General features: G+C 57.0%; 4 protein-coding genes across 4 annotated transcripts in view; 2 read left to right on the top strand and 2 right to left on the bottom strand.

Annotated features, from left to right (window-relative positions):
* Window positions 1-2,655: 2,655 nt before the first annotated feature.
* On the top strand, window positions 2,656-13,509 carry Slc17a7 (solute carrier family 17 (vesicular glutamate transporter), member 7). Its single transcript, XM_013027823.1, has 12 exons — window positions 2,656-2,864; window positions 7,122-7,374; window positions 8,062-8,180; window positions 8,604-8,718; window positions 8,805-8,892; window positions 9,068-9,154; window positions 9,247-9,389; window positions 10,230-10,379; window positions 10,535-10,667; window positions 11,441-11,551; window positions 11,769-11,896; window positions 12,117-13,509. The coding sequence occupies exons 1-12, from the start codon at window positions 2,803-2,805 to the stop codon at window positions 12,408-12,410; spliced, it is 1,683 nt and encodes a 560-aa protein (XP_012883277.1). The 5' UTR covers window positions 2,656-2,802; the 3' UTR covers window positions 12,411-13,509.
* Window positions 13,510-13,801: 292 nt separating this feature from the next.
* On the bottom strand, window positions 13,802-16,006 carry Gfy (golgi-associated, olfactory signaling regulator). The gene is made up of 3 exons (XM_013027583.1): window positions 14,899-16,006; window positions 14,471-14,644; window positions 13,802-14,001 (listed from the first exon to the last, which is right to left on the bottom strand). The coding sequence occupies exons 1-3, from the start codon at window positions 16,004-16,006 to the stop codon at window positions 13,802-13,804; spliced, it is 1,482 nt and encodes a 493-aa protein (XP_012883037.1).
* A 3,251-nt stretch (window positions 16,007-19,257) lies between these two features.
* On the top strand, window positions 19,258-19,954 carry Pth2 (parathyroid hormone 2). The gene is made up of 2 exons (XM_013027845.1): window positions 19,258-19,379; window positions 19,780-19,954. Exons 1-2 carry the CDS (start codon window positions 19,258-19,260, stop codon window positions 19,952-19,954), a joined length of 297 nt encoding a protein of 98 aa, XP_012883299.1.
* Window positions 19,955-22,948: 2,994 nt separating this feature from the next.
* Window positions 22,949-27,517, bottom strand: part of Ccdc155 (coiled-coil domain containing 155) — a 19,820-nt gene continuing 15,251 nt past the window's right edge. Inside the window, exons 12-13 of the mRNA XM_013027582.1 lie at window positions 25,596-25,780; window positions 22,949-23,087 (exon numbers count right to left, since the gene is read on the bottom strand). Coding sequence (XP_012883036.1) covers window positions 22,949-23,087; window positions 25,596-25,780 — 324 coding nt within the window. The remainder of the gene's footprint in view (window positions 23,088-25,595; window positions 25,781-27,517) is intronic.

Here is a 27,517-nt window from a genome sequence, read left to right as displayed (position 1 = left end):
ACCTGGAACTCACAAATCATCCTGCTTCAGTTCCAGGTAGGTAGCTGGGATTATAGGCATGCATCACTCCACCTGGACTAAAGTTCTCCTTTGCTTCCTTGGTGATCTGATCGTCACAGTGTCTCCACTCCTGGAATCCCAGTTCATGTCAACCAGATCAAACTCTGTGGGCCAAAACACCAGGCTCTAGCTTCCTCCTGACTTTACAAAGCCTGTTTCTTTCCTCCATCGGGGATCAGCACCTCACTGTACTGCCCTCTACACCCATCCCCCTCTTCTTTTGTTCCTGGGGATTGAACACAGGGCTTTGAATGCTAAATAACATTGCTGAGGGCTGGGAAGGTGGCTCAGTGGTAGAGCACTTGCCTTGCATGCCTGAGGCCCTGGGTTCCATTCCTCATAAACAAAACATAAACAAAAAGAAAAAAGCCAGAAGTGGCGCTGTGGCTCAAGTGGTAGAGCGCTAGCCTTGAGCTGAAGAGCTGAGGGACAGCGCCCAGGCCCAGAGTTCAGGCCCCACAACCGGACCCCCCAAAAAAAATAATAACACTGCTGAACTATAATCCAAGCTCTTTTATGGAAAATTCCCTGGAAAAAACCATGAGACTTCCTACTTTAGTCTTCCTATCAGAGTGAGAATCCTTTGACGGCCGGGCTGGGGGATGTAGCTCCATAGTAAAGCAAAAAAAAAAAGAAATTAAATCTCCATCCATCTGGGTGTGGTGGAGCAAGCCTGCGATCCCAGCAGAGGCAGGACTGGGAGCTCTAGGCCATCCTGGGTTACACCGTGAGACCGTCCTGGAGCAATGCTCCCCACTGGGTGGCGGCACCCTGTAGGAACTCCAGCAATTACCGAGTCCGTGCCGGGGAAGCCTCTCCCGCCTCCCGGCGAGGAGCGCAGCCCGGGTCCGGCGAGGCCCCGCTGTGTCCGCCAGAGGGCGCTGCGAGGCCTCCGCCCGGCGGCTCCGCGCTCTGGACCCCGCACCCCGGGGCGAGGATGCGGGCGCGGACGCGGGGTCCCGGGCCTCTGCGCCCTGTAGTTCAGGTGTGGGGACCCCTCATTCTGCAGCCGAGCAGCTCCTTCCCGGGTCCTTTTCCTCCATCCTCCGTCTCCATGGCGACGGCCCGCGGTTTGGCAGCGGCGGGGCCCGCGTCCCACGCCCTCCTCCCCGCCATCTGCGCCCTGGGCGCTGTCCCTCAGCTCTTCAGCTCAAGGCTAGCGCGGCCGCCGCCCCCGCGCGCGGCTCGGCTCTGGACTTGGCGGCCGCGGGGGGGCGCGTGCGGCCCTGCGCCCGGGTCCGGGGGGGTGCGCAGCCCACCCGCCCCGGCGGCGGGCATCCGGGCGATCCCCGCGCAGAGCCAACGTCCTGGGGCTCCGGGACCCCGGCCGCCGGGGCGGGGGGCGGGCCGCGAGGCCCAGGCGGCCCGGCTTCCTGGCGCCCGCCCGCCGCATCATGAAAATTTAATCCCAAATGCATTTGCGGCCCGACGTGGGGCAGCGGACCGACGGGAAAGCAGCCGCACCCCGCCCAGGCTCCGATCGGGGGGTAGGGGGGACTCAGCCCGGGAGAAGGGCTGGTTTTGGGACCTAAGCCGGGCAGGACCGGGGCGCAGAGGAAAGTCGGGGTTCCACCCCAGGGGGCGGGGCTGGAGTTCAGGGGGCGGAGACCGAGCTCAGCGCCGGGACAGATCGCCCGGGAGCTTGCTGCGGGGAGACAGACCGACTTGGGGGGCAGACAGACTTGAGGGGTTGGAGCTCAGCGGTCTGATTGCCTCTAAGAGCCTGGTAGACAATTTAGGGACTTGAGGGCAAAACTCAGAAGACGGAGACGAAACTGAACCCAACGGGGACCCGACCAGAGCGTGAGCTAGGATACAGCTCAGATTCCAGGGGCGCCACGCCGACTGGGGGCGGGAACTACTTGGGGGGGGTCGCAGAGGGTCGTGGGGGAACGGGAACCTAAAGCGAAGGGAAAGGTGTCGGGAGGGACCTGGAGAATGAACGGGGGAAGAAAGGGTCGCACCCAGCGAAGAGGCAGGTACTGAAGATGAGGGATGAAATTCCGAAGAGGATGGAAGTTAAAGGTGAAAACATGGGTTAGGAGAATAAATCTGGGGGGGACCGGGCAGGTGGAAGGAGGGGCTGAGAGTGGGAGGGGGGAGTTTCCCCGTAGGAGAACTGGAGATGAGAGGGGGACAGGGGTGGGGTCAGGTGTTGGTTGGGTCAGAGTTCAGGGGTGAGGTGGAGCTGGTCAGAGGTCACAAAGTTAGGAGGGATGGAGATCGGAAGGAGAAACGCAGGAAAGGCAAAGGAAGTTAACGGTATGGGGTGGGGCGGGGAGATTTGACGAGGCCAAATCAAGGGTGGAGAAGGCATTCGGGAGCGGGAGATCTGGGTGGAACGAACTAGGGAGGACGGAAGGCACAGGGGTCACTTGGACACGGGACTGAAGTAGGAGCCCCGAACCCGAGTGGTTCACGAAGCGGAGATGTGAGCCCGCAGACAGACCCCAGCCGACCCAGGATGCCAGCCGAGAGGGCGGGTCCAATGTGCAAGGGGGCGGGACTCACGCTGATTGGGCGGAGCGACGAGGCTCCGCCCTATGCGTTGGGCGTGGCGGCGAGGCCCCGCCCCCGGCGCTGAATCCAGTGACAGCCCCCAGGCTGCCCGCACTCGCAGCCTCGTTCCCCCCGAGCGGAGCTGCGGGGCCGGCCGGGCCGGGGCGGACCCCGGGAACCCGGACGCGGCCGCCCGGGCCCGCGAAAGGGGGGCGGGGGGGATCGGCGGCAGGGGCAGCCACCATGGAGTTCCGCCAGGAGGAGTTTCGAAAGCTGGCGGGTCGCGCCCTGGGGAGGCTGCACCGGTGAGCCGGGCGGGGGTCCCGGGAGGGGGATCGCGGACACTCGCCCCCACCTGGGAGCAGACGGACAGATGGAAGGGTGTTGAATACCCCGGCACGGGGCGTGGGTGCATGGGTTCCACCCATTTGTCCAGTTTTCTCCTTGGATCCTCTAACTGTGTGGTTCTCCTTGTGATCGATCTAGTCCACCTCACCCCACCCTGGGATCTACTCTTTCTCAGGTCTCTCTCTCTCTCTCTGTCTCTCTCTCTCTGTCTCTCTCTCGATGAGAGGGTGAGGTCTCTGTCCACCTGTCTCCCTCTCCCTGTCTCCTTTCTCTGGACCACTGTATCCTTCCCCATGGGTCTCTCTTCCTATCTAGCTCTGAGACTCTGTCTCCCTTCTTGGTGGACCTCTGTCGCCTCTTTTCGGCTGGGATCTCAGTCTCCCTCCTTCTGGCTCTCTGGTCGTTGCTCTTTACTCAGTCTCCATCAATCCTTCACTGTGAGCCCCCCTCCCCCACTAGCCATCTTTGGTCCCCTTCTTTAGATCTCTGTCTCATTATTCCACTCTTGGTGTCTTTTTCCCCCCCCAATTTCTCTTCCTCTCTTGCTCAGGGATTTTAATCTGCAGCTCAGGCGGATTGGGGCCCACTGATCCTCGCCCTTGAGTGGAGTTAAGCTGGGAGGAAGAAGCCAGAGTATCCCAGGTCCTTGGGGGAGAAAGGAGTTACAGGCCAGAAAAAAAAGACTCCTGAGGTAGGCTAGACTTCCCAAGGGATACTACCGGCTAGAGCTGCCCATCCAGAGCAATAACCCCAGTGACCTGGGCGCCTCTCAGGGTAGTGGCCACACGATTCCCCTGTCTCTCATCCCCAACCCCAGCTCTGGCTCCAAGTCAGAGAAATTACTCAGCTGCGGAAAACCTAAAAATATCTGGCCACAGTGTGGGGAGGAGATGGCCTCATCAGGACCATACCTCTGGCCCCCCATGCCCTCAAACTCTGTCCCTTTGGACTACACAGACCTGGCCCTGTCTTTAGTTGAGTCTCATTCCATCTCACTAGGCCGTTCAAGTCCTTTGCTAAATCTAACATTAGTCCTTCTTGCTGTAGATCATCTTCAGGCTCTAAAGTCACCACCCCCCAACCCCTAACCCTCTTGTGAGAGACACGAATCAGGCTGGACAGAGGGAGGCAGGATGGCGCAGTATTTGTGTGGTGGGGGGGGGTGAGGGAGATCTGAGATAACTTCACCCCCTCTTTTTCCAATTTTCCAGCCCCTCCCCACCCTTTTTCTCACCTCCTTTCACGAGTTTCTCAAAATACACCAGTGTGAAGTCAGGAGAGCTAGCGAGTGAGAGAGAGAGACATGCTGCAGGAGGGGGCAGGAAGAGGGATGCATTCTCGATCCCCCTCCCCCAGTGGCTGCTTCTTGATTCCTCATCTGGGTCTGGATTTTTCTTCCTCTATGTTCACCTTGCTCTTTTCTACCTGTTTGAGCTGCCCCTTGGGGTCCAGCCAGAACAGTGAGCAGACAAGGGCTTCCAAAACCTGAGGTTCACTTAGATGGCTGGAGAGACATGGAGGAGCTTCTTGTATTGGCCATAACAACATATCATTTAATGCCACCCCACGAAGCAGTGGAGGCATCAGTGGCTGAGTCCCAAACCCATCATTTGAAGTCAGTGTAGTCTCTCTCCTTCCCAAAGCTGGGACAGAGGCTGCAGGTTCTCCTCAAGATGAATATGGTGGGTGGAGAACTGACTTGGACCAGGGAACAGATGGTAACCCAGGCAACTTGGGACAAGGACAGGGAGACCAGGGAGTGATGGAGAGATGAGGCGCAGTGCCTTCTGTCTGAGAGCCAGGCCTGGGGCCAGGGAGGGCCAGGCCCTTTGGAGATTCTTCTGCATGACCTTGGGCAGGTTATTTCCCCCTCCATTCCCCCCTCAGTTTTCTTCCTGTACAATGGGAAGCTACACCGAAGACCAAAAGGACATTTGGAGCCAGAGATGTGGAGAATGAACAGAGATCCAGAGGCAGGGCAGTGGAGACACCTTTTAGGTTAAATGTTCGCTAAATGTTTACTTTTCTTCATCACCAGGTTCCCTGGGCCTGGGTTGGGGGTCATCCAGGAAAGGGAGAGGAGTCACTATCTCTGTTCTTGGGGGGGTGTCCCTGTGTTTTCTTGGGGGGGTAGTGGTGGGGGGGAGGAGAAGTGGTATCAGCTTGAACTCAGGGCCTGGGCACCGTGCCTTCCTTAGCTTTGTCACATAAGGCTGGCATTTTTCCATTTGAACCACAGCTCTGCTTCTGACTTTTTAGTGATTAATTGGAGATGAGCATCTAACGGACTTTCCTGTCCAGACTGGTTTTGAACTATCATCTTCAGATCTCAGCCTCCTGAGTATCTGGGATTACAGGCGTGAGTCACCAGCAACTGGTCCTGGTTTGTGTGTGTGTGTGTGTGTGTTCCTGAAATGACTGCTATCACTTTGTGTCCTCACCCATGACTTACATTCCTCCTCTTGCTCCCATTGTATAGATGTGGAATATTGAGACCCCCGTTAAAATAAGATTGGTTGGAGAGACCTGATATCTCATAATGTAAACCTGGAATATCAAATTTCAGGGCCTGCAATCACATCTTGAGTTTCAGGGTCAAATATCAAAGGATGGCAACCTAGGCCAAAGTCTAATTTCATTGGCTGACAGGGCCTGACGGGGGGAGGCTGTAAAGATGTCCCTGCCATCCTCCACTGTATATTCTGGGCACTTAAATTTCCTCTCTCTGACTGTGTTTCCTCTCTTAGAGTCTCATTTCTTTCCCCTTCCAATTCTATCCACTGCCCCCCCCCAACCCGTTTTTTACCTTCCCCTTGCTACCTCCTTAAGTTCTAGGATAGGGTGGGGTTGCTGTGTTCTGTCTTGTCTCTTCCACCTCCCTCCCCCTAGACCGTCTGGCTGTTCTTTCCTCCCCCGTCCTAGTCTCCCTCGCCTCCATCTGTTCTAGCCCCTTCCTGGGATCCAGCCCGATCCCCTCGCTGCCTACCCGTCTCAGAAAGGGGCTCTACCTCACGCATCACATTCTCCCCACCCACCTCTCCTGTCTCTGAGCCCCTCCATCTTTCAACACTTTAGGTTTCTGCCCACCTCACTCTGCATCTATGTCATTTCCTACCTTTCTTGAGGTCTCTGTCTCTCTCTCCAAATCTCTGTCCGCTCAGAGTCTCTGTGTCTTCTCTGCACCCCCATGTCCTTCCCAACTCTAGGTCTCCTTTCCCACTTCTCTAAGGGTCTCTGTCTCTGCCTTCCTCTGCTCTGATCTGACTCCCTTCCTTGTCTCTAGATCTTTCTTTTTCCTTCTGTGTCTTTCTCTGCATCTCTCGTCTCCGTCACTGTCCCTTAGGGTCTTTTCCATGTTCTCTCTCCCTGAAGTGTCTCCTTGGCTTTGAGGAGGCCCCCCCCCCAAGTGCCCTATTCATCATCCCAGACTCAGTCCTGGATCCAGAACGGGCGGGGGCGAGAAGCACACTGGGGAATGAGCCAATCTCCCTACTAGGGCCATCTGTCCCCTGCCAGGACACCAGCCGCCACTCCCGCTCCCCTGCCCCCTGGGCTGACAGCGTGAACTCCAGATTCCCCGGGGAAGTCCAGGCTGGGTTATAGGGTTCAGGAAGGGGGGCTGGTAGAGTCTCCCCACCCTGGTGTTCCTGGGAATGGGCTTCTGGTGGAGTCAGCTGGATGCCAGCCTCACACCTGGAGCCTGGAAGCCGGGAAGAGCATGCCATGAAAGGGGGGTGGGGAGTGCTGTATATATAGCAGAGGTGCCTGGGAGGCATCTGTTCTTTTGACACCTTTGCTGAGGTCTCTGCTTAGTGCCCTTGGCTTCCTCAAATAGACCCGGGGATCTGGGGAAGGGGGCTGGGAAGAGCCTGGGGTCGGAGGCACAGGCTCCGAGATTCCCAAAGGGAGTCTGGGGCCTGGAACTCCTGAGAGAAGAGAGATGAGAGATCTGGAGAGGATGACCGAAGACTTTGACCTCTGAGTTTAAGGAGAGGGCTAGGTAGGAGCCTGAATTCCTGATCTGAGAGAGGTAGAGAAAGGGGGTTCAAACCTCTGCATTCTAAGGGAAGACAGCCGGAGTGGGGGGGGCTAGCCTCCTGGGATAGGATGGGTAGGGGAACCGCGCATTCTGGATCTTGAAAAGCAGGTTTTGCCCTGAACTCCCGTGCACGGGACCCGGGACTAATGGGTCCGTGCCTCTCGTTGCCTCTCAGGCTTCTGGAGAAGCGGCAGGAAGGTGCGGAGACCTTGGAGCTGAGCGCTGAGGGGCGCCCGGTGACCTCGCAGACCCGGGACCCGCCGGTGGTGGACTGCACCTGTTTCGGCCTCCCTCGCCGCTACATTATCGCCATCATGAGCGGTCTGGGCTTCTGCATCAGCTTTGGCATCCGCTGCAACCTGGGCGTGGCCATTGTCTCCATGGTCAACAACAGCACGACCCACCGCGGGGGCCACGTGGTGGTGCAGGTAGTTCAGGGCGGAGTAGTTCAGGCTCAGTGGAACTCCCGGGAGCACTGGCCACGCCCCCAAAGACGCCCCGCCCCGCGCCGCCGTCCAGACCACGCCCCCTTTAACCCCCCCACACCGCCAGATAGCCTCGCCCATGGGGACCGCCCCCTATGCGCTGACCTCACGAGGGGGGGGCTCCCCTTAAACCCCGCCCTAGTCTAAGTGAAGCCCCGTCCCCATATCCGGTCCCAGCGTCAGGTACCCTACGCCTTTCACCGAGTTTCTTTTTCGACCTACTAGCAATTTTGCTCCTGACCCCGGGGACCCATCTATTTAATTCCCACCTTAAATTCTTCACTCCTGGCTTTTCACTAACTAAATCTAACTTTACTCTGGTGGGTACCTGAGCCTCATCTCCCACTCCAGCCCATTTAGGAATTCTGCCTATTTTGTTAGGACCGTGGAGGCCACACACCCTAGGGGAGGGTCACGGATGTAACACTGCGCTCTACGGTTAATTAAGGCGGTGAACAGGCCCCAGCGACAGTCGTGGACTCTGATTGAGGGATGGCGCGGGCTCTGGTTGGCAGGAGGGAGGGGTTCGCTGCTGCTGATTGGCCAAGGGGCTAAGTGTGTGGGTTGCTGATTGGTGGAGGGTAGAGTCGGGGGCCGGGCGGCTAGTTTGATGTGCCTTTTGGCCCGCAGAAAGCCCAGTTCAACTGGGATCCAGAGACTGTCGGCCTCATACACGGCTCCTTTTTCTGGGGCTACATTGTCACTCAGATTCCTGGAGGATTTATCTGCCAAAAATTCGCAGCCAACAGGTGAGGGGGGTAAAGGTCTCGAGGTGGGTGGAAACTACAGTTGTGTGGGTGGAGCTAGTGTGCTCTTGAATTTTGGGGGAGGTTGAATCTAGGAAAGTGGGAAGAGCCTTTACTTAGAGGCGGGTCTTAGTAAAAGGTGAGGCTTGTGATTGTGAAAGGTGGGTGTCACAGAGAAGGTGGAATCTGGGGTTCTGGGAAACACAAGGCCACCAGTTGGACCCTTCTTGTGTGTGTGTGTGTGTGTGTGTGTGTGTGTGTGTTTTGATTGAGAAGAGTCCTTGTATGTGGCCCAAGCTGGTCTTGAACCCTTGGACTCAAACCGTCTTCCTGCCTCAGCCTCCTGAGTAGCTGGGATTATAGACATACACCATACACCACAGCACTTGGCTGTAGCTGCATCTTTTTCTCTACCCCTCCCATTAGGGTTTTCGGCTTTGCCATTGTGGCTACCTCCACGTTAAACATGCTGATTCCTTCTGCTGCCCGGGTCCATTATGGCTGTGTAATCTTCGTGAGGATCCTGCAGGGACTGGTAGAGGTAAGCTACAGTCTTGTCTGGCCCCATCACCTTGCTGATCTCACCTGGTCTCGTTGACCCTGGCCATTCTCTCCCCCCCCCCCCAGGGAGTTACATACCCCGCCTGCCACGGGATCTGGAGCAAATGGGCCCCACCCTTGGAAAGGAGTCGTTTGGCGACCACTGCCTTTTGCGGTGAGAGGAAGGGGCTGGAGACGCAGTCCTGCATGGGAAGAAGGGGTGGTGGCCTGAACTCGCCACAGAACTGGCCACAGAACTGGCCACAGAAAGGGAAAAGATTGAGGGGGTCCACGCTCCAAGATGCAAGGAACTTGACCTGTTCTTTTACCTTGCATCCTCCTCCCCTTAGGTTCCTATGCCGGGGCGGTGGTCGCGATGCCCCTCGCCGGGGTCCTGGTGCAGTATTCAGGATGGAGTTCTGTTTTCTATGTCTATGGTGAGGGCCCCAGACGCCTGGTTCCGGGTGGAAGCGAGGCCTATCATCACTGGTCCTCACCAGGCTGCTGCCTTCCTCCTGATCTCTCTTAGGCAGCTTCGGGATCTTCTGGTATCTGTTCTGGTTGCTCGTTTCCTACGAGTCCCCTGCCCTGCACCCCAGCATCTCAGAAGAGGAGCGCAAGTACATTGAGGATGCCATCGGAGAGAGCGCAAAGCTCATGAACCCAGTCACGGTCTGGACTCAAGCTCGGAGCAGAGCCGGCAGGGAGGGGTCCGGGAGGGTTCCAGTAGTCTGGGAGGAGACTGGACTAAAGACGGGAGGAGCGAGACTAGAGCCTAGCTCAGAATTGTAAAGAGCCGAAGACTGGATTTGCAGGTGCTAGGGGCGGGGCTGGGGAGGGATTAGAACCGCCCATTGGGCGTGGCTAAAGCGGCAAAGGCTGGATTAGAACTTGGGAATTTTGCTACATGTGGAAGATGGGCCTAGTTTTTCCTTTTCTTCTTTCCTTCCTTTCTCTCTCTTTCCTTCCTTCTTTCTTTCTTTCTCTTTCTTGTATATGCTGGTATTAGGGTTTGAACTCATGGCCTGGGCTCTGTCCCAGAACTTTACTATTCAAAGCTGGCACTCTACCACTTGAGTCACACCTACACTTTTGGCTTTTTGCTGGTTCATTCGAGATAAAAGTCTCACTGACTTTCCTGCCCAGGCTGACTTGGAACCCGGATCCTCAGATCTCAGATAGCTTAGTAACTAGGATAACAGGTGTGATCACCTGCGTCCAGCATGGACTCATATTTTATGGGTTCCAGATAGTCATCTGGGGGCCTGAGTGCCGCGAACTTGGGGGTGGTCAAGGGGAGGCACTGGGCCATCAAGACTTCTCCCTGTAACCCCTTCCCCCCATTTGGAGGCTCAGATTCTGACGTCTCCGCGGGGCAATGACACCCATTTTAGGTCCCTGGAGCAGTTCTGGATCCTCTGCGGGACTACAGTGAGATTCATAGGACTGGGAAGCACGCCGCCCTGGCCCGCGTTTCAGCGGCCTCCCTTCTCTCTGCTCTCCCCCACGTAGAAATTCAACACCCCCTGGCGGCGTTTCTTCACGTCCATGCCGGTCTATGCCATCATCGTGGCCAACTTCTGCCGCAGCTGGACGTTCTACCTGCTCCTCATCTCCCAGCCCGCCTACTTTGAAGAAGTGTTCGGCTTCGAGATCAGCAAAGTACGGCCCCCCAGGGGGCGGGGCAGGGGCGGGGACGCGGGCAGGCGGGGCGGGAGCGGGAACCCGGCGGTGAAGGGGCGGGGCCTTCTCGCTGGGCTGTGCGTTGGCAGTTCCCGCCCTCCTCCCGCCTCACCCCGGCACCCCCGCGCTCGCAGGTGGGCTTGGTGTCGGCGCTGCCCCACCTGGTCATGACTATCATCGTCCCCATCGGCGGGCAGATCGCAGACTTCCTGCGGAGCCGCCGCATCATGTCAACCACCAACGTGCGCAAGCTGATGAACTGCGGGGGTGAGTGCGGCCGCCTGGGCGGGGCTGGGGCGCGGAGAGGCGAGGCGTGCTCAGGGGCGTGGCAAAGGGCGTGGCCAAGAGGACCCGCCCAGGTGAGGACCCACCTGTGTAGAACAAGTTTGCAAACGGTAGTTCCAGAGTCACTTCGAGGTACCGCAGGGTGGCTGGGCACGTGAAAGAGGCCGAGCTAGGATCCAGCTGACCCAGGAGGGGCGTGGCCTGGAGTGGGAGTGGTCAGGCCACACGATCTAGGCCAGCTTGAAGGGTCATAGTTAGTTCAAGAGGGCGTGGCTTGGCCCGGAGTGGGCGTGGTTTAGTCTGGAAAGGCGTGGTTGGCCCGGAGGGACAGCATCTGCTCGGAGGGGTGTGGCTTGGCCTGGCCTTGAGCGGGCATGTCTGGTTTGGGAAGGCGTGGCTTGGCGGGGAGGGCGTGGCTTGGTCAGGAGGGGCAGGTCAGTGCTGATATGGGCGGAGCAGGACCTGTGCTGGGTTGTAGAGGAACTGTGAGTGGGGCACCAGGGCAGACAAAGGTGTTGAGTGCTGTCAGTTGAGTGCAGACAGAAGGGAAGTACAAAGGTATTGAAGAGACTCGGCTCCTGGGACTGGGGCGTGGCTTAGTCGGGGGCGGGGCCACAAGCATTGGGAGTGGGCGAGGGCTGAGCCTTGGGGGTAGGCCGGGGGTCGGGGGGACGCGGACAGATCGGGGCGGCAGCTGGTCTGGGGAGGTGGGGTAGGGCAGCCTGCGCCCGCCCTAGGAAATTCCGCCCTTGCAGGCTTCGGCATGGAAGCCACCCTGCTGCTGGTGGTCGGGTACTCGCACTCCAAGGGCGTGGCCATTTCCTTCCTGGTCCTCGCGGTGGGCTTCAGCGGCTTCGCCATCTCCGGTGAGAATTGCAGGGCCGCAGCTCGGGGTGGGGGTGGGGGGCGCCCTGTGAGTTCTGCAGAGAGACCTCTGGTTCAGAAAGGTGACTCCCTGATTTAAAAGAGCCGGAGGGGGACGGGGTGGGGGGAAACGTCCCAGAGGGAGTCCTCGGAGCAGGTGCGGCCCCTCCTGGAGGGGCCTCCTGGAGGGGCGCCTCCTGGAGCTGCCTCTCCCCCCAGGCTTCAACGTCAACCACCTGGACATCGCCCCGCGCTACGCCAGCATCCTCATGGGCATCTCCAACGGGGTGGGCACCTTGTCCGGGATGGTGTGCCCCATCATCGTGGGTGCCATGACGAAGCACAAGGTTAGTAGCCCACGCTGGGCCTCCAGATCGCGAGCTTCCCACCTCGGCCTCCCCAGGGCTGACATTACAGGTGTGCACCTCAGTGGCCGGCTTTATCATTTCTTGGGACTGGTACCTTTTGGGCATAACTAGCCACCACCCCTTTCTCTGGTTCACCCTTCCTCATGGTCAGCCCTACCCCCCCACCCCCAATATTTGACCTCCTGTTGTCTCCTTACAGACTCGGGAGGAGTGGCAGTACGTGTTCCTAATTGCCTCCCTGGTGCATTATGGGGGTGTCATCTTCTATGGGGTCTTTGCTTCTGGAGAGAAGCAGCCGTGGGCAGAGCCGGAGGAGATGAGTGAAGAGAAATGTGGCTTCGTTGGTCATGACCAACTGGCCGCCAGTGACGAAAGTGACATGGAAGATGATGTTGAGCCTCCCGGGGCGCCCCCTGCTCCCCCTCCTTCCTATGGGGCCACACACAGCACAGTTCAGCCCCCAAGGCCCCCACCCCCTGTCCGGGACTACTGACCAGGTGCCTCCCACTGAATGGCAGTTTCCAGGACCTTCACTCCACACATCTCGGGCCTGAATGATGGTGTTAAGGAACCCCACTCCTTCCTGTCCAGCTTCAGGCCCAGTTCCCAGTGCAGTCAAATCCTCAAATACTTTTCCCTTTCCCCACAGCCTCTCAGGGGTGGTGAAGCTGCAGACCTGCAGTTTCAAGGATACCCGTGTTCCCCTAAGGTTACTCTTCTTCACTTGTTCTGCCTCAGTGGTTCCAAATGTCTCCTTTCAGGGCTTTATTTGAATGGACACTTCAACCTCTTACTCTTTTTTTTTTTTGGTTTTGAGGCACCTCCCATTTTCCTTGGAACCTTCTCCCCCACGGACATTTCAGGCTAATCCCTGAGATGACTCAACTTCCCTCTCTCAGAAAAAAAAAAATCAAAGTCCTCCTCTAGAAGTTCCAAATCTCACCTATCCATTCTGCATTTCTTAGGTTGGTTTAATCAAGCCCCAACCGCCATTCCCAGGATTTGATTCTCACCAGCGTTTCTGAGGGGGAAATGGCGGTTTCAAGGCTCCCCACTCCTCCCCCCCCCCCACCAGCAGATGCTGCTGTGAAACCAAATCCCCCAACCTCCTTCGCTTAGCACAAAGTTTAGGGAAGCAACCAAAATGGCAGTTTTGGCAACATGCCTCTCTCCATCCCATGCACTTTTTTCTGACAACTTTCAGGTCTAAATAGTGGCTGCTCAAGTGGATTAATTCAACGGTTTGAAGCCACCACCATTGAACTTCCCCTTGGTGGTTTCAAGACCCCTTCCTCCCCAAATCCTTGCACTTTACCTGCGTGGTTTCAGACGACCCACAGTTTCTCAGTGGCCATTTGTTGTGTCCCTCAGGGACTAAATGACTCAAAATCTGGGACCCGTCCCTTCTCTGACACCTCTCTTTCAGTCCGGGGTCTATGCATAAGAGAAATCACAGACTCCCAGGAAGGAAGTGGGATCAGGAAAGAGGGGTGTTTTTCCTGGGGCAGGGTTGTGTCTTGGTGTTTCTGTCTCTGTGATTGTAAATCCTGCCCTGCCCCCCTCCCAATAAAATGCTTTGGTGTACACACTCAGTTGTCATTGGCTGTGCGGGCCAATGACTCCTCCTCCCTCAGACCCAGGGGTCCAGACCCCAGCTGGCCTCCCTCATCCCAGGGGACTCAGCCCGGCCCCTCCTGCTGCAGGACTCAGACCAAGGATGTCCAGCCCTTGGAATACAGGATTTATTAGGTCCGAGGCCGTGGACCCTGAAGCGTGCGGGGCGGGGTGGGGGCGTGCGGGGCGGGGCGGGGAAGGGAGACAGGACTCCTGGGTGCTCCCTCGCTCCGGGAATGTCCCCGGTCGGTCCCGTGAGTCAGAAGCGGCTCACACGAAATTGTTGGGCAGCGTGGCAGGAGACAAGGCCTCCAGGGGCTGGGGTCGCCCCCCGCGGGGGGGCGGGGGCAGCTTGGGCGGCAGCGGGGGAGTGGACGGCGGCTGCTTGGTGGCGATGTGCGATGGGATCCAAGCATCAGGCGCATAAAAATAGAGGTCGTAGGGATCCTTCGGGGCGTTGACGTGCATAACTGTGGGGCAGGGGGGCGGGGTCAGGGCCTGGCGGACAGGAGGCCCCGCCCCCTTTGCAGGGCCTCTAGCCAATGAGGAGGATGGAGGGAGGAGTCAAACAAATGGGCGGGGCTCCGAATAAACAAGGAGGGCGTGGTTTATGCACGAAGGGCGTGACTTATTAGGGGTTCGACCTTCGGAGAGCGGGAGGGGCCTGTACGGAATGGGCGGGGCCTTCAGGTAGGGTGGGCGGGGCCCGCAGGGAAGGGGCGGGGGATGTAAAGCAGCCGTCACGTAGCAGGGCACGGAAGGGACCTGCTTCAGGGACCCGTGGTGTGTGTCTGCCGCAGTTTCCAACCCGGCTAATCCTGGGCCTACGCAGGATAATTAGGGAGTTGCGGGGGGGAGGGGTCGGGACTTCTAATGACCTAACATGGGGGCCATGCACTTGAGGTGGAGACGGGTACAGGAGGGGAGGCGGACACTCACCCGGCTCATCCCCGCCGTCCGGGAGCCGGTGGTGGGAGAAGGGCCGTTGCCGGGCCGCCCGGCGGTAGAGACACCACAGCAGCAAGACGACGCCGATCAACAGCCCGGTCCCCGCGAAGAACAGGCATAGAGCCCCGCCGCCGCCACCGCGGGGCCGCCCCACCAGAGCCACGCCTGCGGGGGACAGCAACCCAGCTCCCGAGTCCCTCCTCCCTCAGACCCCAGACTCCTCCCTCAGGCCCGGCCTCCCCTCTCAGACACAGCCCTCCTCCCTCACACCCAGCCTTCCTCCTCAGATTCCAGCCTCCTCCCTCCGACCCCAGCCTCCTCCCTCAGACCCAGGGGTCCAGGCCCCAGCCTCCTCCCTCAGACCCAGAGGTTCAGGGCCTAGCCTCTTCTCTCCGATCAGGTGCCAGGCCAGCCCTTACCTGTCTCTTTCACTCGCTCCACCACAATGATAGTGTTGACTCTCTCACCGCGGCCTCTCCGCTCTGGGGCCCGGGGATTGTCAGGGGCCAGCTGACTGGGGGGCCCTGGGGGAGCAGGGGGCCCTGCAATGCGGGCAGAGGGAGGAGGGGTGTCCAGCCCCTTAGGGTCTGAGTTTGGAGGGACCTCCCCTGGAGATTCTGAGGGGGGCAATATTGGGATGTCAGGGTGAGTGGCTGCAAGGGCTTCTGGGTCACTCAGAGCAGTAGTCCCCTCCAGAAAGGCCGCAGGTGTTTTTGGGTAAAGGTTTGTTGAGGTTCCAGTATCGGAGGTCGTGGGGGTCTCCGTGGCACCCCGATAGTGGGATGTGGGGAGTTCTGTTTCAGGAATCTCAGTGTGGCTGAGGGTATGGGGGACATGAGACTCTAGGTGGGTACTTCCGGTTGAGTCAGGACGGGTGGTGGGGGGTAATTCAGAGTATGGGGTCCCAGTGGTGACAGGGTCATGGGTTTCTAGAGATTTGAGGTTTAAGGAATTGATGGGCTCAAGACTTGGGGTAGCAGGTGGAATTTCTGTGGCAGTCAGTTTGGAAATTTCTGGGGTTTCTTGGCGTGTAGTTTGTGTAGGGTCAGAAAATTCTGGGTGTGAAATTTTGGAGGGATTAGGTTCGGGGACCTCCGGGGGCCCTGGGTCTGAAGTTTCAGTCAGGTTAGTTTTTGAGGACTCAGGAGGTTCTGGACGTGTTGCTTTGGTAGGGTTAGTTTTGGGGGTGTCCAGGGATTCTGGTATAGCGGTTGTGAATGGGCCAGCCCTTGGGGTCAGTGGAGACTTTGAGTGTGGGGTCTCCTGGAGGTCAAGACCAGGGGCTTCAGTAGAATCAAGGGATGAATTCTCATGGGAGACAGTGTGAGCTATCTTGGAGAGTTCAGGGGAAAGGGTCCCTGGGAACTCTACATTAGTCTGGGCTCCAGTGGAATTTTCAGAAGCCCCAGGGGAGTGACCCATCTCCTGGACATCCGAGCCCACGGGAGAGGCAGTTGAAGCAGCCTTGCAACCCAGCTGGGCCGTGAGGAGGACGAGGATGAAGAGGATGGGGTTGAGGGGTTTCATAGCTCCGAGAGATGTTTTATCTGTTGGGGAGCCGGTAGGAAAGCGTTAAAGGCAATTTTCTTCCCCCCTGAGATCCGCCCACCCAGAGGCTCCACCCACTTTGCAAGAGGCCACGCCCACAGACTCTCAAGTGGACCTGAGCTGAGCCCAGATTGGCCCCAGGGAAAGGAGTAGAGCTCAATGGTAACTCTCCATGGCTGTGGGGCTGTAGCCCCAGTAGCTAGGGGAGACTCAGGGGCCCCGTGAACCTTCCTGGGAGTTGTAGTTCTAATTTCCTTATCTGTTTCCCAGAAGGGCCCTAGAAAAATTGGGAAATTGTGACACCACTTCAAGGCCCCATTCATCTTCGGCTTCAACTTTGGGGCGTGTTGGACGTCTGAGGGGACTAGAGGTGCTGTAATCCTGGATACTCAGGAGGCTGAGATCTGAGGATCAGGGTTCAAAGCCAGCTCCAACAGGAAAGTCTGAGAGATTCTATCATCAATTAACCACCAGAAAACCAGAAGTGGAGCTGTGGCACCAAGTGGTAGAGCACTAGCCTTAAGCAAAAGAGCTCAGGGACAGCACCCCAGGCCCCTAAGTTCAAGCCCAACAACCAAGCATAAATAAATAAATAAGTAGAGTTGCTTATGCTAGAGGAGACTTGAAAGAGCTGGGGACTGGAACTGAGGATCTTAGAGAGGAGGAAGACTCTTGCTCTTAGGTGGGGAGGTTTGGGGGGGCTATTGAGCCCCCTGAGTTCCACAGCATGTGGGAGCTGGGTGGGGGTAGATGGATCTAAATTCCTGATTTTTCCTAAAGGTTAGAAGCCTAGAAATTCATGCACATTGCCTTTTAATTTGTTTTATTGGTTTGCTTGTTGAGACAAACAAATGTCTTATGTAGCCTAGGTTGCACTGGAACATTCGCAATCCTACTTCAGTCTACACTGTGCTGGGATTACAGGTGTGTACTGCCACGCCCAGCTGAGGATTTCTAGCCTCTCAAGGGAGGGGGCTTTGTCTTCTAGGGGAGAAAAGAGATGGGGGTATTGAACTCTTGGGCTAGAAGAAGTTTGGAATCCTGAGTCTGAGGGTCTGTAGTCTAGACAGCCTGGTAGAGCTGATAGGGGTGGGAGCTCTGGGGCAGGATCCTCATCTCCCTTGTTTACTGAGGAGATTGCGCTAGGATCCCAGCACCTGGACAGACATAGCAGTCTGCTCTCAGATGGAGTTGGAGGTTAGACAGGGTCACTTGGGATCATGGGGTCTCTTACCTGCTCAGTGATGTCCAAGATAAGAGCAGGCGAATCTTGCTGGACGCAGAGTCGAGTGAATGATGAAGAACGGCTCTGGGCGGGGCAGGAGTTAGGGTCCCCGAAGCACACAGGTGACGCACCTGATCCCTCTCTAGGGATGCTGGGAGCCTAGCGACAGCTTCGTTCTTAGGGAGAGAGATAAAGGACACTGTCTCTGGTGGAGAAGGGAGTTAGGGACTGAATGATCTGGGGAGAGATGTCACACAATCAAACTCTCTTCCTTTTGAAGAGGAGTCTGCTGGGTACAGTGCTGCATGTCCATAATCCCAGCCCTTAGAAGAGGAAGGGCAAGAGGATCTTGACTGTGAGACCAGCCTTGACTACATGATGAGACTCTGTATTAAAAAAAAAAGGAAGATAAAGAGAAGGAAATAAATAAAAGGATTAAGAACTCTGCCCTTCACCCTCTTTTACCCCCAAATCTAAGGCCTCCCCACCCCATACACTCCAGCTTTATGTCCCCAACTAGGAACTCACATCCAGGAATCGAGGCATCTAGCGCTTTCCTTTCCTAGGTTCAGGAATCCAGGTCCTCATACCCCCTCATTTCTCAGAGCCTGGGTCCCTGCCCTAATTGCTCTTTGGCCCTAGAGTCCATCCTCTGTCTCCCTCCTCTTTGAAAAGCTAAGAGTCCAGGTTGCATGCCCTAGATTATTGCTGCCCCTTTGTGATTTCCAGCCTTTGCCAACATCCCTACTGTATACCCAGAGCCCTCTCTTCAAAGCCCACCTGAACTAGCCAGGTGCTGTTGGCTCATGCCTGTAATCCTAGCTACTCAAGAGGCTGAGATCTGAGAATCACCACCAGAAAACTGGAAGTGGTGCTGTGGCTCAAGTGGTAGAACACTAGCCTTGAGCTGAAGAGCTGAGAGACAGCGCCCAGACCCAGTTCAAGCCCCATGACCAACCCCCCCCCTCCCTCTGCAAAAACAAAAAAAAGTCTACCTGAACGGAGTCTGGTGGTACACATCTAAAATCCTAGATAGAAGCAGGAGGATCACAGTCCAAGGCTATCTCAGGGCAAAAGCATGAGACCCTACCTGAAAAAAAGAAGTAACTATACAGCAAGAAAAGGATGGAGGGCTGGGCTCAAGTGGTCAAGTGGTAGATCGCCTGTCTAGAAAGCAGAAGGTCCCCGAGTTCAAAGCCCAGGATTGTCAAAAGATCCACGGGAGAGGGAGTAGATTTTGTCTCCATCCCCCAAAGGGATGTGGGGTTACAGCTATAGGGGAACTCAGGGCCCTGTCACTGTGGCCCCTCTTCACTGTTACCATCACCAGGGTCTCCGCTCTCACCCCGTATGTCCTTGACCACCTTTTGCCTATTTTCCCTTCCGACCCCTCCCTGGGCCTCCAGCTGTCTCCCTGGCTGGGTTTACATCTCGGTATGTCTGTCCACGCTGCTGTCCATCTATTTCCTTCTCCTATCTGATCTCCATTTCCAGAGATTCTGGCTCTTTCCTTCTCCCTTCTCTCCTTCCTTCATTTTCCCTCTGCCTCTTCTTTCTTCCTCCATCTCCCTCTGCTTGTTTCTTCCCTTTGTCCCTGCTGCTTCTCATCAGTGTCTGACTCCTGGCTCTGTCCGTCCCTCTACAGCCTCTATTTTTATCTCGGTGACAGCCCCCCACCCCGCAGGCCCAACTCTCTTGTCTGTATCTCCCTCTCCCTCTCCTTAGGTCCCAGCTCCAGGTCCCAATTAGTTCGCGGCGGCCACAGCAGCGCAGGGCCCCCACCCCCGGCTCCTCATTACAGCCGGCGGCTCCTAATGAGCCTGGGGGGTGGTTGACCCGGCGCCCCCGGCCCAGCCTGCGTCACTGCCCGCTGCGGGGGCCGGGCAGGCGGATATAAGGGGGCTGCGGGCGGCGCTGCCCGAGCCCACTGCGCGGTAGGCGGGTGGGAGGTTCTGCGTGGGGAAGGTGGACTTTGTGAGTCCTCCTCTGTCTCTCTCCACAGGTGATGGAGACCCGCCAGGTGTCTAGGAGCCCCCGGGTGCGGCTGTTGCTGCTGCTGCTGCTGCTGGTGCCCTGGGCGCCGCGCCCCGTCTCAGGGGTCGCTCTGCCCCCCGCGGGGGTCTTCAGGTGGGAGCTAGGGAGCGGCCCCGGGGAGAAAAGGACCCGGTGGGAGGCCCGGGGTGGGGAGGGGAGACCCGCAGGGAGGGGAGCGGGAGCGGGGTGGAGGGGAGAGGGGGTGGAGAGCGGGAGAAAGGCGAGCTGGGGTCAAAGGAGTCGGTGTGGTGGACTCGGGACCCGTGGTCGAGGCACATTCGTGGGTTCGCCGGTGCCCGGCCCTGCGGGCGGGGCGGTCCTGGTGCTCAGGGCGCCTCGAACCCGCGGAGCTCGGAGACAGACACAGAGAGGGACAGGGACGGACCGACAGGCACGTGCCATCCTCAGGCTTCGAGTTCGACCGGAGGGAGGCCCGCCGAAGGCGGGCGGAGGCCTGGACGCGCAGCCACGGAGCTTGTCCGTCTCTCCGCAGCTTCCGCACCCCCGGCCGGACCTCGGGAGGTCTCGACAGCCCGGTGTCGCGGCGGAGCCTCGCGCTGGCGGACGACGCGGCCTTCCGGGAGCGCGCGCGGCTGCTGGCCGCCCTCGAGCGCCGCCACTGGCTGAACTCCTACATGCACAAGCTGCTGCTGCTCGACGCGCCCTGAGCGCCGGGCGGCCCGGCTGGGCCCAACCCAGCCCCTCCCTGGCCAGGCCCCGCCACCGCCCCGGAAGGGCCCCGTCTTGGCCCTTCCTGGACACCTCGTCGGACATATCTGGCCCCGTCCCACATGCCGGGCCCCGTCCCACCTGCCGAGCCCCGCCCCTCCAGCCCCCGCCCCCGGCCCTCTTGGCCCTCCCCAATAAAGACCCTTCGCGCCCTGGACTGCGCCTCCTTCCTGCGCCACCAGCGCGCGCGCGTGCGGATGGTACGCATGTGCACGTGTGGATGGCGCACACGCGTGTGTATGTGTGTGCGCGCGCGTGGGGCTGGAGACCCTGGGGGTGGGGGGTGGGGCCTGTGTCTGGAGCCCGCTCTTTCCCTCCTGGCCCTCTCTCGGAAGCTGGCTTCCTGGGGATCGCGTCCCCCCTCTCTGCGGGTCCCTGAGCCCTGTCGGGGGCTCCCTCCTCTCCCAGGCTCTGTTCTCGTCTGCCTTTGGAATTTTATCACTTCCCTTTCTCTCTCTTTGGCGTGTCTATTTCTCTCTTTGGGCTTTGCTGTGTCCCCCCAGACTTCAGCATGGGCGCAGTGGAAAGAACGCGGGGCTCTGGTATGACCCTCACCCTGCCTGGCCTCCAAGCTCAGGCTCCCCCGAAACCTTCTGATGTTAAGAAAGACGCCCTAAGTCTTCTTCTGCTTCCTTTCCCTCACTCTTGAGAAATAAACCAGATATCTCCAGATAACTACAGCACGACACTAATAAAATACTTCCAGTACAAAAGGCTTCCCGCCTTCCCCGCAGCAGCCTCCCGCAGTTTCTTTGTGGTTCTGAAACCTCGACCTTCCCGAGACACCATCGGGGCACAGGCTGGGGCTGGGAGTCACACTGGCGAGGATTGGAAAAGGTGGGGGGAGTGGAAACACCTGGTCCGCAGGTGGGGCGGGGAAGCAGCCAATCAGAACCCAGCTCTCCCTAGAGGCCAGGCCAGCCCCTCAGCCCCGCCCCTCGGTGGTGCTATAGCAACTTCTTCCCGAGGGGCACGAGGGGAGGAGGTACAGAGCGCTCTGTGCTCTGATTGGTTTCTGGGCTTGGGGCGGGGCTGGCGCATCCTCAAGGCGGGCCCCTGTAAATTTGCATTTCCGGAAGCGGACTGAGTCCTGATTGGCCCTTCGGCCTGGAGGCGGGACGACTTCCTCAGGGTCATTCAGAAATAACTGCACAGGGAAGGAATGGCTATTTTTCACAACAATCTGGAATTAGCCTAAAATACAAGACGGAAAGTCAGGAGCAATTTCTGCAGGTTATGGGAACTAGTACAGGACAGAACCAAACCTTCAGGTTCTAGATTTTTCTCACTACAACCAGGAACAAAGGGGTTAACAATGTCCATGCACAGTCCCTGGGTGCTCAGAGCTCTTCTAGTGCTGCTCTCTCGTTCTGACTCTTGTCTCACGGAGGGCGGACCAGACGCCTTCCCCCTTTCCTGTGTGCTGAGAGCCTGGCAGACAGGGCCTAACTTTGGCTCTTCCCACTAGCTTTCTACCACATCCCTGGCCTAGCAATGGAGTATTTTCACAGAACGGTGCCAGGAACATCTTCCCTCCCTTCTCTCCTCCCAAGAGGACTCAGCCCTGGCAGACTTTTGACCACCATTCGCAGCTGATGACACCCCTCTTCAGACAGGGAGCTCAGGATTTGGGGCTCAGGAGTCCAGCCACCTGCTAACCCCGGCTCATGTATGGACCTCAGTCCCACCCTCAGCATGCCTTTCTCACTATAGGGCTCCAAAAGCCCACCTCTTCCCCTTGTGTCTACCCCTGCACACAGCCCTCTCGTGCGCTTGGGAATAAAGTTCCAATTTTCCACTATATGGATTTTCTCAGATCCTTCCTTAGCTTCGAATCTTTTTTTTTCTTGTCAGTCATGGAGCTTGAACTTGGGGCCTGGGCGCTGTCCCTCAGCCCTTCAGCTCAAGGCTAGTGCTCTACCACTTGAGCCACAGTGCCACTTCCAGCTTTTTCTGATATGGTGCTGAGGAACTGAACCCAGGGCCTCATGCATGCGAGGCAAGCACTCTACCACTACCTTCCCAGCCCCAAATCATTATGTTTTAATCCCAGCAACAGGGTGCTTCAATTCTTCACAAACACTGCTTTCCCCCAATTGCCTGATCTTCATATAGTCAGTCTGCCTGAGCCACCCTCCTGTGCTCACTGTAACAAATCCACACCCATCTTTCAAGACTACACAGAGGACTATGGGAATGATTCAAATCATACCACAAGACCCTGAGATCAATCTCAGTACCACCAAAAGGTTTTTTAATAAGAAATAAAAAAAACTAACCAACAATCATTTGGGTGTGGTGGTTCACATTTGTAATCCCAGCTCTCAAGACAGGAGACTCTTGAGTTCCAGGCCAACCTGTGCTACATAGCAAGACTGTTTCAGAAAACCAAAAAATAAAGACTACATGCAGACTTCACTTATCACGGGAAGCATTATTTGTACAACTCCAGTGCCATAAGCCATGTCCAGCATTCTGAGGAGGAGTCCAGTCATATCCTTTTGGGAGGAACTTCTGGATCTCTACCTCCTCTCCTTTTGTTCTTCAGTCTTCTCAGGGTCAGAAGGGGCTTCTAGCACTGGAATGCGCTGAAGGTCAGACAGGAAGATGGTCAATGCTAACAAGGGTGAGGGGTCTGTGGAAGGCAAATTTCAGTGCCTGCAATCTCAGCACCAGGGAGCCCAAAGCAGGAGGATCGCAAGTTCCAGGCCAGCTTGCGCTACAGATCAAGGTCTGTCACAGCGCTCTCTCTTCCTCCTACAGCAGAGCTGCTGACAGTGGACAATTGGGAGACATCACATAGAAACACTATACGGGGACGGAGACCTCCCCATGTACTGGCTCTGGGGTGAGCCCAAATAACAGGGGCATATGATACCAGTACAAAGTGCAGGTGGGGGTTCTCCGCTGTTGCTCAGAGGGAGGGGAGTGCCTCACACAGGCGGGGGCTGCAGGTAGCAGAGCTGGAGGTGGGGCCAGGTTGGGGGTGAGGGCTGGCCCAGCAGCTGGACTGAAAGCAACAGCAGCAGCAGGCCCAGGACCAGCCCTGGGACCAGCAGGTGCCAAGTGATCCTAGTGGTAAGGGGAGGCAAAAGATGGGTTAGGGTGGGCCCCAGGGGAGCCATGGCCACCCCCTTCCTTCCAAAGCCACCTCTAGGGCACACCTGAACACGTGGGGGCGCTGGGAAGGCAGGCAGTGCGAGGTCCAGGGCTGCCTGAATGGGACCAGCTCTGTCAGTACAGGCACCAGGACACCGAGCTCTGGCTCCACAGGGCTGCTGGAGGGACTAGAAGGAAGTAATGATTCCTGGGCTCTTTGTCTCAAGCTCCCTTCCCGGCCCCACAGTTCCCATTACCTGTCAGGAAGGCTTTGTGAGGTGTCTCCAGAGTCAGGATCTCTTAGAGGGACAGGGAGTGCAGCCTGGAAGGAAAAGGAGACGTCTGTGGCCTGGCCTTGGAGCAGCCACACAGGCCTCCTAGGGCCGGCTCACTGGCCCCGTGACCGCACTCTAAGCTGCCAAGTTGGCCACTGTTCTGCCAGCTTCTGGCTGTGTCCCTTGGCAGATCATCATACCTCTCTGCCTTGCTTTTCCACTCGCTAGGCAGGGAAGATGATGGTCTCCACCTCACAGGATTATAGTAGAGGCCACATGCACGAGTGTAGAGAAAAAAAGGGGAGGCCGCCAGGCGCCAGTGGCTCACACCTGTCATCCTAGCGACTCAAGAGGCTGAGATCTGAGGATTGTGGTTCAAAGCCAGCCCAGGCAGGAAAGTCTGTGAGACTCTTATCTCCATTAAACCACCAGAAAACAGAAAGTGATGCTGTGGCTCAAGTGGTAGAGCACTAGTCTTGAGCTGAAGAGCTGAGGGACAGCGCCCAGGCCCAGAGTTCAAGCCCCACGACCGACAAAAACAAAAAGAAAAAAAAGAAAAGAAAAGAAATAACGGGGAGGCTTCAGTACTGTCATCTCCACTTGTCCTGTCCTTTGCAGATGCCTATCCCTGGGCTGGGTGGTGGGCAGCACTGGCACACCTCACATGCATTCCTGCCAGGGCCATGACCCACAGGCACTTTGAGATTAAAGCCCCCAAGCTTTCTCCAGAGACCAGACTCTCCCCACCATTCCCAGCCTCCCCTTCATAGATCTAGGCCTGCCCACACCCCCACCTTTGCTCCACATGACAGGGACAACCACCCAAGAAAACCGGAACACCGTCAATCGCAACCACTGTCTTCCCTGCTGCCAGCTACAGCGCCAGGCATGGAGCCAGGCCCTTTACCATGGTGCGGTGCTGGCTGAGGATGCTGTGGTGGAGTCCCTGTGGGAGTGGGATATGGTGGGAAGAGGGGAGATTTGGGGTCCCGTTTGGAGCTGAGCTTCCTCAAGGAAGAGGCCTGGCTTCTTCCTCTCTCAGCACCCAGGTTCTTTTTCTTCCCTTCCGGGTTGTGATCCTCACTTTGCGCTGTGGCTGTGAGGGGTGGCAGGGCTGGCGTGGGCACTGGACTCTAAGGGAGCTGAGGCTGACTGGAGGCGCCTTCACCTCAACGTGTGGGCGCATGTGCGTGTGCATTTATGCAATCCGGGGGCACTGCCACGTCTGCCTGGGCTGTGGGGTGGTGGCTGTAGCCGGGGTGTGTGTGGCTGGACGGTCTCTTGGGAACATTCTGGCCGCCCACTGGCTTCCCGGTCTTCCTCCACCTCACCAAACGCTCTCATTAGCTACAGAGACTGCCTTGTTATCTCTTGGCCAAACGATTTTTCTGTCTGCTCCCGAGGCGTGGAGATGTGTGTGTGGGGGGGCAGGTATGGAGAGGATAGCAAGGAGGATTTCATCAGCCCCTGGGGGTGGAAGTAACTGGGGACTGGAAGAAGTTTGGGGGGCTGCCTACCATGCCGTGGCTCTCTTCTTCCTTATCTGTTGCTTCTTCCTCCTCCTCTTCCTCCTCTTCCTTCTCCTCCTGTTCTTCTTCCTCTTCTTCCTCCTCTCTTCTGGGTACCCTGGGGCTAAAACAAAAATGTGACTCAGTGGCTCCCCTCTCTCCAACTCCCAGGCCACTGTGGGGCCTGCAATGCTGGGGTCCTCTTGGGGGAGGGTCTGGTGGGGTCTTGAGTATGGACTTCTCAGGATTTCTCATCAAATTCTCAAGAGGACTGGGACTCCCTGCCCAGGAGAATCCAGGCTCTGAGCTCTGTTCAACCCCAACCCTTTAGGTGTGTGGGCTCAGCCCTGCACCTCCACCAGTCAGAGCCATCTCTTCAAGGATTCAGGTCCCAAGCTGACCAAAGACCCACAAAGACTGACGTGTCTATATCACCATCTGTTGGGGCCCTACATCTGCCATTACCACATGTTCTCATGGATACAAAACATTTCCTCAACCTCATATGATGGCAGGGTCTAAGCTCATGGTCCCCAGCTTCTATGTCAGTCAGACCTAACTGTCTGAACCCCTAAATTCCCACCTGGGACTCAGGCCACTGAGTACCCCTTTAGGTCAAGCCCCCAGTGCTAGTAACCCCTAGAGGCTGGAGGATTCCCCACCTTCCTCTTTCCTTGCTTCCCACCCTGGGGTCTCACTGGAGGCTTTGGAAATGCAGCTGGAAGCAGCCCCACCCCCCTGTCGTCCCTTCTCCCTTCCAGTCCCTGATGACGCAGGGGGAGGTCATAGTGCCCGAGCCCCCAGTCTGCCCGATCTCAGTTCTTGCCAGACAAGTCCAATTAGAGGCTGCACTGGCAGCCTCATTAGTTGTCACAGCAAGAGCCTGAAAGGAGAGTGGGGAGTGGGAGGCACCATTGGTAGCAGTGGCCCTAGGGTCGTGGTCTAGCATCTAATCTTCCTAAATGCTCAGAGGCATAGACATGGCCTTGTGCCTATCTAGGATGAGACCTATGTAGGTCTCATCCATCCCAGGACTCCCTGGAGGCTCAGGGAGCAACTGACCACCACAAGCGGTCCCAACCCCTGACATCTATGCCTTATTTCCCAGTGGTATCCTGGGATACCAGTCCTGTGGGGCCCCCAGCTGTCCTCTCCCTCAAGAAGCCTCAGCTGTTGGGGGTCTCTGTGGCAGCCATGAGTGAGTGAGGGAAATGTCATGTGACTTGGCGAGGTATGCAGTCCTTACATTGGACACCTGGTGTGGATGCCATCAAAGATAGAGATGGCTTGGGGAAATAAGCTCCTTACCACCCTGATGGCTTCTTGCTGCCTTCTTTGGGACGCACAGGCTCTCCGTGGAAGATGCTCTGTGGAGATGCAAAGGTTAGATCTCCCCTAGCTCCTGTCACACAGAGGCCGAGCCACTCTGCATGGGACCTATGTACAGAGCCTCTCCTGGGCGGCAGGCTGCCCATGAATCCACCACATTTCTTCAAGTCCTCCTCCGTGCCTCCCACTTGGGAGGACTCTATCATTCCCCAGGAAAAGAAGCCAGAAATGAGCCAGTTGTTTTGGATTTTTACCAAGCCCTCTTTTCCTACGGGATGTGGAAACCTGGGTACCCTAGGCTCCTGGGGTGCCCCAGAAACCCTTCCACTTGCCTGTGTCCAGAAGGCACTCAGTCTTTCCTTTCCAACTCTCTTGTCTGTCCTGGGCCAGTCGTCCCACCTTCTACCCCTATGACCCAGGGACCTGTTTCCTCCAGACACATCACTGAGAAAACTGTTTTCTCAGCCATTCCCTGAGCGCTAGCCGTGGGCCTCTGACTGCCTCTGGTAGTGGCTGGATGTCCATCATCTCACAGTCATAAGGTAAAGCTCAGTGTCTTTCTCCTCCCTTCTCATCAGGCACCTCCTACAACCTGTCTGTCCCTAGCCCTGGGAAAACAAGTTTCTCCTGGAAGGGTGGTGAACAGGTCTGAAGTGGTAGAGCTTTCAAGATGATCAATATTGTTCAGAAAGCTTCCAATGTTCTCTTTAAAAAGGAATTCTTTCAAAGGGAGCAGAAGAAAATGTTTTCAGTTCTGGGTATTGAAGATAACTTGCTTTAGTGGTTTCAAATGATGAATACTGTTCAGGTCATTAAAGAAGTTATAGAAGTAGCTATTTAACTTTAGATCTTATTTTGAGTTTGGCATGCCTGTAAAAAGAATTCCAGCACTTGGGAGGCTGAGGCAGGAGGATCATGATTTTGAGGCAGTTCAGGACTACGTAGTGAGACTATCACAAAAATCCAAGAGCTGAGGGTGCAGTCAAGTAGTATAATCCTCCCCTAAAGAAGAGATACTATAGTGACTGTTAAGTTTTTCTTTCTTTTTTTTGTTTTTGTCAGTCATGGGGCCTGAACTCTGGGCCTGGGCACTGTCCCTCCGCTCTTCAGCTCAAGGCGAGCGCTCTACCACTTGAGCTACAGCACCACTTCTGGTTTTCTGGTGGTTTATTGGAGATAAGAGTTTCACGGAGGGCTGGGAAGGTGGCTCAAAGGTAGAGTGCTTGCCTTGCATGCATGAGGCCCTGGGTTCGATTCCTCAGCACCACATAAGCAAAAAGAAAAAAAAAGC

Source organism: Dipodomys ordii, unplaced genomic scaffold (genome assembly GCF_000151885.1).
Source record: "Dipodomys ordii isolate 6190 unplaced genomic scaffold, Dord_2.0 Scaffold105, whole genome shotgun sequence".
Classification (NCBI taxonomy): domain Eukaryota; kingdom Metazoa; phylum Chordata; class Mammalia; order Rodentia; family Heteromyidae; genus Dipodomys; species Dipodomys ordii.
Note: the sequence above shows the minus strand (reverse complement) of the source record. Positions and strands in the feature narration are given on the sequence as shown.